Source organism: Protopterus annectens, chromosome 11.part0 (genome assembly GCF_019279795.1).
Source record: "Protopterus annectens isolate FY-2018-M chromosome 11.part0, PAN1.0, whole genome shotgun sequence".
Classification (NCBI taxonomy): domain Eukaryota; kingdom Metazoa; phylum Chordata; order Ceratodontiformes; family Protopteridae; genus Protopterus; species Protopterus annectens.
Genome location: NC_056745.1, coordinates 1,333,854,897 through 1,333,864,831, shown reverse-complemented (window position 1 = coordinate 1,333,864,831; position 9,935 = coordinate 1,333,854,897). Strand labels below are relative to the sequence as shown.

Below are 9,935 nucleotides of genomic sequence, written 5' to 3'. Positions count from 1 at the left end.
AAAAAAAATTTTTTTTCCCGATACCAATCACATAACTTCACTCACATTTAAATACAAAATGTAAGAATATTTTGGCGGGCTCCATTAGTATCCTTGTTATTCAGCACATCCAATTGACCATACACACTGGATTAATCAATTAAGTATTAGATTACGAAGACACTCAGCCGTAACTTAGTAACAAAGCACTACACACTAGCCGATTATAGCAATGCATAAAAGCGCTTCGTCCCAAGAGATATGAAACATGAACATTTAAAAAGCAAGTAATTCACACATTGCTAAAAAGAACACAATGTCCTAAAACAATGGTGAACCCCTAATTGGGCAATCAACTGTGAAAACAGCAAATAAGCCTACATGATAACAGATTTACATCCCTTAGGAGCCTCTAGTGTTCGATTAATGGAGCGTAGTGTCTGTCATACTTCAAGCTAAATACGTTACCTCCTATTTGCTTACAGTTGAAGCATCAAGCTTGTCATATAGCCTCAATCCATAGAAGACATCGGTATTTAAAGTCCAATATACAAAAATTCTCAATGCTAGGAACTTTAGTCAAACAATCAAAGCATATTACTTGCTGCAGTCAAAATGCATCAAGCATTAGCCCGCCGAATAAGAAGTATGCCTATGAGTCCCTAGTGGTGATCGTTTGCACATTAATGTGAGCTATTGTCCCACTCGAGGTAAACCTCAATCCTACAAAATACTTAGATTTACATCCCTTCGGAACCTCTAGTGTTCCGATGGACGGAATATGGTATCTACCATGTCTCCGTTGAAGGTCTTACCTTCTGTTTATGCAGTTGGGACATCGGCTTGAAGTATGGCCTCAATCCATAAAAAACTTAGGTGTTGCGACTCATTATGTATAAAAACTCAATACCAAAGACTCCATTAAATTAACAGCATGTTGTTTTGCGAATATCAAGGTATAGCAACCACTGACCCACGTGAAAAAAGAGTATGCCTCTGGGTCCTAGTGTTCATTCTATTAGAGTGGGTTACCATCTCACTCAAAGTAAGCATAAGCTCTGCTTGGTGTAACATCATAAAATACAGAATATATAAATGCTCAATACTAAATATGTGTGAAAACCAAAAAAAAAAAAAAAAATGACATACAAAACATATTATAAATATATAAAAAACTATAAAATGTATATACAAAGTATATGATTATCTGATCATTCAATATAGACAACTCATATATAATATCATGTCCCTGCATACAATGCAAAATGGACAAAAAACTGGTAGAAAATCCATATGAAAAGGATAAAGTGGCATCTACAGAATCTGAATGTAACTTGTAACATGATGGAAGGGAAACAAACAAGATGTCTATGTATACAAAAGGTAGCTGGATGCTATCCTGGTATCACTATTCATAACACTCAGAAAACAGGACTTGACTACTGAAATATTGTCAACTATTGACAAGGTACACAATTTTAAGTCAAAGAGTGTCTCCAACATAAAAGGTAAAAGCTCACGACTGGATATGGCATATAACATGACTGATGGAAAACAAGCAAAGGGGAGTCTGAATAGACACAGGGTTAGCAAACATATCCTGGTAGCCAGTACTCATACTACACAGAAGGCACAACTTATCTCGTAAGATGTCGTCATCTATTGGCAATAATTAAATGAATCTAAAAGTCAATAAGTGTGGCAACATAGAATAGGAGGAAGCGACTAACTAGTTGCTTAAAACTACTTCCTTGCAACTAATATGGGTTTCAACGAAACACTGCTATTCAGCCCTGGTGATAAATGTGCTGCTAATCTCAATATCCAGTGAAGTTCAGCTTTTGCTAGATCATTAGTAGCATCACCCCCTCTTACCTTCTTATTTACTATTTGTAGGACTCTGAATGTGAATGAGTGCATGTTATGTTCTTTTACATGCCTAGCTAGTGCATTAGTTTCATCCAGTCTGGTGATATCATACTGGTGGTCATAGATGCGATCCCTCAGTCTCCTTTTGGTTAAACCTACATAGAATGCTGTACAAAGGGAGCAAGTAGGTAGATGGTAAATGAATAGTTTGGTTTAAAGCCACACTAGAAACCACTTTAGGCATAAAGGAAGGGTTAGTACTCAAAGATACCCTGTCCTTGTGAAGAGAAAAATTGGGAAGAAGTCTCAGCACGCCATAAGTGCCTGTGAATTCAGATTACATACCCTTCTACATAGAGGTAATGGCCAACAAAAGCAGTCTTCCATGATAAATATTTCAACTCGGCGGTGGCTGCAGGCTCAAAAGGTTGTGGGAGTGAGTTTCTCAACACAAAATTGAGATCCAAGCTTGGGAGTAGGAGCTCTACGTGAGGGTCTTACTATTTCTTTGCCCCTCTAAAGATTGCTTAAACAAAGGATGAGAGAGAAAATAATGGTGGAGTCACAGTCATAGTAAGCAGAAATTGCTGCAGCATGAACCTTAATAGAGGAGAAGGACAAACCTTTGTCCAATAACTCAGTAAGGTATTGAAAATAACTTGCTAACAATTAGGTTTAGAAACATCCAAGTCCTTTGCTGTACTCCAAATTAAAATCTCCTCCATTTATCTCTCTTTGTAAAACTTTCCTGGCACACTGGGCCTTCTGGCCTCCCAAATAACATTCAAAACTTGTTGCGGAAGTTAGAGACCCTCCAGGGTTTAAAACAGAATATGCCAGGAGCTGTTAGATGTAGAGAGTGAAGTTTGACATTGGAGGTAAATGACTGTTCTCCTGAGACGCCGGCAGGTGTGGAATCAGAAGGCAAAAGGCCATGGAGGCTCCCACGTGCCAGACTTCTCCAGTAATGGGTACCAGTGCTGTCGGAGGCCAATCCGGGCCTAACAAAATCATGGTTGGCTTGTCACCTGTCCCTGACCTTCAGAATTACCTTTGGGAGGAGAGGCAGAGGAGGTGGAAAGAGCGCATACACGTGAAGATTGCTCAATTGAATGAGAGAGAGCATCCCACTTTCCAAGCTGTGGGATGAAACCTTTTTGTGCAAAACTTTGGCAGCTGGTAATTTAGAGGAGAAGTGAACAGATCTATGTCATGGGTTTCCCCCATAACACTGTCAATTTTTTGAAATACATGAGGATCAAAATTTCCACTTTCGTGGGGATCCATGCATTTGTCTACTCAACACATCTGCAAAGGAGTTCTGTGCTCCTGGCAGAAACCTTACCCTGAAGATTCAGCTGTAAACTGAGAGCAGTCTCCACAAAATCATTGCTAGCCTGCATAGAGGATAAGAATGTGTCCCCCGCCCTTGTTGATGTACCACATGACAGTTGTGTTGTCTGTTAGAATCAACACCTGCCCTGGAAAAATACAAATCCTTGAAAGCTATCAATACAAATTGGACTGCTAACATCTCCTTCAAAGATTGATATGTAAATGTATCGAGAATCCTGGCGAGGCCAACGTGTCTTGTATCCACTTCCATTCAGATGAGCTCCCAAGCTTTGTCACAGAGGCATCTGTAATTAGAATTTGACTACGCCTCTGAGTTGGTCACAGAGAATCCCACTTGTTTAGGTGACATTCCTGAGCCCACCACAAAAATTCCTTTTGGATGCAAGGTATTATCTGAATGACAGTGTCCAAATCTTGGCAGTGCTGCGTCCATTACATTTTTGAGATACCATTGCCATAGCTTCCCTCTCGCCATATGCAGTTTGGCATTGCAGGAGAGTACCAGAATACAAGAATGCCATGAACCCCAAGGCTTTGAAGTACTGTCCTTGCAGTCAGCCTGGACTGTGAGACAATGTTAGTGGAAGTAAAGAGAAAGATTCTTTTGTTTGTCCGGGGTCCAAAAGGCCATCTGGGATGCTGTATTCAGTCTCTCACACCCAGAAGCACATGTCCTGAGAGGGCACTCAGGCTGGACTTTATTTGGATTCACAGAATACCCTAGAGCATCTCTTAACACTGCCATCACATACTGTAAATGATGAAGAAGTTAGTCACTGCTTAGCGGAGCCAGAGATCAGGCAGTCGTCCAAATAAGGATAGATTTGTATTCCTCTTTGCCTGAAGAAAGCTACCACTGGAGCCAGAACCTTTAGCATGGAACACTCAGGAAGCAGTAGATAAGCCAAGAGGCAATGCAGAGGAACTGATAATGAAAATTTGGCCAGAAAGCGCCGAATAGCTTTACCACTGCAACAGGGCCTGATAGGAATATGAAGGTAAGCCCTCCTTGAGATCCAGAGTCACCATCAGTGATCTTTGCCCAGCAGAGGTAAAAGCTGTTGTAACGTCAACATTTTGAACTTGGGAATGTCAAGATATGTGTTGAGGATAGGCCAAATCCAACTGAGATGCTCCACGTGTTCCCTTTCTTTGGTACTAGAAACAGGCGAGAATAAAATCCTAGGCCCACTTCTGGCAGAGGACGGTTGTATAGCTCTCCCTATTTGTAGTAGTAAGAGAAATCTGTTTGTGAGCCTCTAGTCTTTGTTGAGGAGGGACGTCTGGCATGCCTTTGAGAAAGGAGGTAGGGTATGGAAATAAAACTTGTAACAGCAATGGTGTATGATATCAATACCCATTTGTCTTGGGTAATTAAATCCAATTTTCCTTGAAGAGTGCCAACCTTCCTCCCAAAGGTGCTGCCAAGCAAGAAGGATCTGGCAGCTGAAAAGTGGGTCATTGGGCCTGTTCACGAAGGACTGGCCCTGCCCTCACTCGAAGACTGTGCAACGGGTGAGGCACTCCATGTTCTAGGTCTGAAGGAACTCTGGCTCTGCCCTACTGCGTCTAGATCTACCCCTAGACTGAGAATCAGAGGAAGGATATGTCCACCCCTTAGCAGGCCAATTTTCTACTAAACTTTTGGGGGCTGAACTTGCAAAAATCTTTAACAGTCTGCATAGACTTAACCTTGTCTTCCAATTTCTTCAGGACTGATTCCACAGGTGGACCAAACAACACTTCAGACTGCAAAAGACATCCAAAATCCTTGTCTTAACATGGTCAGATAAAATTCTGATCCCTTAAGCCAGGCGTGCCTCGCGAAGAATTGAACCAGTGGCAGCCACCCTAGAAGGAGCCTGCACAGCATCAAAACCACACTGCAAAAGAATGCTTACCCACCTGTTCCAGAGACAACCATAGAATCTTGTAATTCTTTACAGTCAATGCCTTCTGCCAGAGCATCCACCTTAGATTTCAATTCTTGAAAGGAGAAAATTTTGATATTTCAACATATGAAAACTGGCAATTCAAAGCCCTCATAGCTAAGGTAGAAGAAGATGTATAGACCTTCTTTTTCCCCCATCTATCCAAAAGCTCTGGCCTCTTTATCTAGAGGAACCCAGATTCTTTACAACAGAGGCCTTGACCCCCTTGGGTCCTTGACTAACAGTTTCTGGGTCAAGCCCTAGGACTCTTATAGAGATATTTATGAGCCTCAGGCACCCTGTAATACCTATCGGTTTAACAGGCGCGGGGAGGCAGAGAATCAGGATTAAGTGAAGCCTCTGAAAATACATCCTGCACAACGGCATCAGAACAGGGGTATAGCTAAAAGGGCCTATGCTGAGGTAAAAACAAAATTCCCTAAGCCTTTTCATTAGATCAGAGAAGTCCTGACCTTCCCACTTAAAATGTTCCCTCATAGAATGAAGTGTCTCTGAAAGAAAAATCCTCTGGAGGAGAAGCAGAAGGAGTGGAGATCTTCTGCATCAGAATCAGAATAAGAGGAGAGTACTCCTGCAAGTCTTCAGCCGAAGACTCACCACAAACATCAACCTGCTCAAAACTTTCCAACTCTGGCTCCACCCCTAGGCCTCTTCTCAGGAGGGGCAAAGAACCTCTAATCAGAGTAATCAAATCTTCTGCCATTTTAACAGCATGTGCTTCTTTCCAGGCACAGACCCTGCTGAACTGGGACTAACACCAACAGAAGCTAAACCTGGCCTGCCCTCTGGAAGAAGCCTTGGAAACAGAAGGAGGAGCCTAGCCACCACCTGGGAAGGGGAGGAGAGTACAGAAACCTGAGAAGCCCCTTCAACTGACCTGACCTGCCTCTTGAGAGGCCCACATCCTGCAAAACCAAAGTCTCCCCTGAGGACTCCAGAGAAGCCTCCATCAGAACCACGGTTCCACTGCAAACCTCTAAGAACCGGCGTCAGGCAGGAACGACTCATCTTACCCTGGGTTTAACCGCTTTGTCCTTTAAGCAGCTTCTTACCGTGGAAGCGAGTCGGAAGTATCCGGCGGCGCCCATATTATAATTGCACACGCTTTCCGAAGACCAGCCTAGCACAATCAACCTTAAGCAATAATTAGATGCGTTTATTAAACCTACTAACATAGCGACACCCGACTTCGTCGTGCTCGGGCCCCAAACAAGGAATGCACAAAGGTGATAATAATCCTATGTGGTATCCATTTCCCACAAAATACAATTATTCACTTTTTCTGACATCGGTAATACACTGAGGCAAGAAAAAACCAAAAATATTCCCAGCAGTGCCAACCAACTTGGATTCGTCTGAAACTTGTGAACGGTTTTCCGAAAAATTTCAGAGCACGCGAGCGGCGCTTACAGCGCTGCTTCTGCATCGGACCATGCGGCAAAAAGACTGAGGATAAGATGTCGGTCATGCGCATTTGTACCCTGACGTCCTGATGTCAGTTTTAAAGCGCCTGACCCGGCGTCCCAGCCTAATACGTTGAGTATTGACCGGGCCGACCGAGGACAGCGGACTACCCATATGTAAGGACTGCAGCAATGTGAGATGAAAGAACATATATATATACATATATATATATATATATATATATATGTATATATATATATATATATATATATATAGATATATATATATATAGATATATATACATATATATATATATATATATATATATATATATATATATATATACATATACATATATATATATATATATATATATATATATATATATATATATATATATATATATATATACAGACATATACCTGGACAAACTCAGAGACTGCACTTGCAGTGAGGGAAAAGATGAAAGCTTCACAATTAAGAAGAATATTCCCAGTATCACTGGGCCGAGCGTGCTCTCCCTCTGGAGACCACATCCAATTTGTAATGACTGATCAAAGTGGGGAGTTTAGCCCAAGTGGCTCTTGCTAGCGCAAATGTCATCCATAGAAGCCCTGGAGCCTTGAAAGCTACAGATAATAAGCCATATAGATCTAGTGGAATGGGCTTTAACCTGTGGCATAAGGTTATTCTGGTGGAAGAATAAAGAAAGTGTATGCAGTCCCCACTTACTTGCCATTTTCGATAAAGTAAGCGTGGATACAAAATTTCCCCATTCTAGGTCCAGAAAAAAGCGAAAGCGGAGTCGGTCAGACTTGTGCATAATTTTTAGTTCTGTCTAAATAGAATCTCAGTTGTCTGTATATATCCAAAAGGAATGTAGGCAGTACTTTCTCCTTTGTAGAGAAATTTGTAAATAACACTGGTAGGTCAATGGACTGATTGATGGAGAAGTCAAAAGTAGCGTTGGGGGAGGAAAGGTGGATCCTTCTGGAAGCGATACTCTGCTGTGAAACATCAAATAGGGTCTTCTGATGCACACAATGCCTGCAGCTCCAAAACCCATTTGGCTGGCCCCAGTAATAGCTACCAAGTACAAGCATTTCCAAGATAAGAATTTCAGGTCACACTTAGCATGTGGGTTCAAAGGGGTTTTGGTCAAAAACTATAGAAGACTAAGCGTATGAAGGTTCCATGGCTCTATAGGCTGCCTCACTGGGGGAGCAGTGATGCTGTGAGACTCCTTTGAGAAAGGTTTTACATAAACAGAGAAATGCGGAGGTGTACCATCCACCTGCCCATTATGTGATTGCAGTCCCGGAATTACCTGCAGCCATGAATATCGCCCTTATGGTAGAGGCTGTGCAGCACCCCTCTTCAAAAAACTTAGAAGTATTGCAAAAGCCATTGTGACCAAAGCCAAATACAGATCTAGCATCATTATCCTTAGACCAGAGAGAGAGGACCTTTTCCATTTCTCCTGATACAGTCTTCCTTGGTGGCTGGTTTAAGAGGCCAGGACAATATCCGAAGAGGTTAGGTGAGATCAGCAGCCTGCCTGTCAATTACGGAGATGGACGAAACCAAACTGTCAGCTTGAGACTGAAAAGGACAGATTTGGGTAGCTCAACCAACAGGGTGAACAATCAGGTCTGGAAGGGTCCAGACACGTGGTGTAATAGATGAGGCTGAGGGGCAAACTTGTCAAGGCAAAAGGACCATGACGGATGCTTCAGACGTTACAGAAGCTTTCTTCGAAAAGTACAGTTGTGTACACTTACCATAAATGTAGATGTTAGAGGGTCTTGTCATCACATTTTGGGTTATCTGCTTGCGGTAGCCCTCAGTGACCTGATTATCAAAGTCTTAGGTCTATATCGGTTGCAGTCTCATCTTCCCTTGGCGTCAGGCAGTCAGGGGGTATAAAGCATGCAGCTGATGCCATTACATCGTTTTTCTTGCCCCAGATGTCAGAAAAAAAATAAAAAGGGTTAAAAAACAAAAATTTTCCCAAAAAAAAAACCCCCCTTTTTCCGTGAATCAGAGAAGTCCTGACCTTCCCACTTAAAATGTTCCCTCATAGAATGAAGTGTCTCTGAAAGAAAAATCCTCTGGAGGAGAAGCAGAAGGAGTGGAATCTTCTGCATCAGAATCAGAATAAGGAGAGTACTCCTGCAAGTCTTCAGCCGAAGACTCTGAAACATCCGAAGCCTGCTCAAAACTTTCCAACTCTGGCTCCACCCTAGGCCTCTTCTCAGGAGGGGGCAAAGAACCTCTAATCAGAGTAATCAAATCTTCTGCCATTTTAAGCATGTGCTTCTTAGGCACAGACCCTGCTGAACTAGGACTGACACCAACAGAAGCTAAACCTGGCCTGCCTCTGGAAGAAGCCTTGGAAACAGAAGGAGAGGGCCTAACCACCCTGGGAAGGGAGGAGAGTACAGAAACCTGAGAAGCCCCTTCAACCTGACCTGCCTCTTGAGAGGCCACATCCTGCAAAACCAAAGTCTCCCCCTGAGACTCCAGAGAAGCCTCCATCAGAACCACCGGTTCCACTGAAGCCTCTAAAGAACCGGCGTCCGGAACGGACGACTCATCTTGCCTGGGTTTAACCGCTTTGTCCTTGCGCTTCTTCAGGAAGCGGCCGGAGTATCCAACGGCATATTATAATTGCACCGCTTTCCAAGACCAGCCTAGCACAATCTAACCTTCGCAATAGTGCGTTTATTAAACCTAGCACAAAAGCGACACCCGACTACGTCGTGCTCAGGCCCCAAACAAGGAATGCACAAAGAGTGATAATCCCTATGTGGTATCTGTTTCCCACAAGAAATACAATTATTCACTTTTTCTGACATCCGGTAATACACTGAGGCAAGAAAAAACCAAAATATTCCCCAACGGGGTACTTAGCCAACTTGGATTCGTCTGAAACGAACTCGAAAAATTTCAGAACGCCGAACGGCACTTGCAACGCTGCTTCTGCATCGGACCATGCGGCAAAAAAGACTGAGGATAAGATGTCGGTCATGCGCATTTGTACCCTGACGTCCTGATGTCAGTTTTAAGCGCCTTGACCGACGTCAGCCTAATACGTTGGTATTCGGGCCGACCGAGGACAGCGGACTACCCATATGTAAGGACTGCAGCAATGTGAGATGAAGAACATATATATATATATATATATATATATATATATATATATATATATATATATATATATATATATATAGATATATATATATATAGATATATATACATATATATATATATATATATATATATATATATATATACATATATATATATATATATATATATATATATATATATATATATATATATATATATATATATATAGCCACAGACATATAC

At 42.1% G+C, this 9,935-nt stretch overlaps 1 protein-coding gene across 1 annotated transcript in view; it reads right to left on the bottom strand.

Annotated features, from left to right (window-relative positions):
• LMF2 (lipase maturation factor 2) overlaps positions 1-9,935 on the bottom strand; it is a 698,972-nt gene that overhangs the window by 493,711 nt on the left and 195,326 nt on the right. The window contains 2 exon segments of the mRNA XM_044088653.1: positions 2,072-2,125; positions 5,089-5,109. Coding sequence (XP_043944588.1) covers positions 2,072-2,125; positions 5,089-5,109 — 75 coding nt within the window.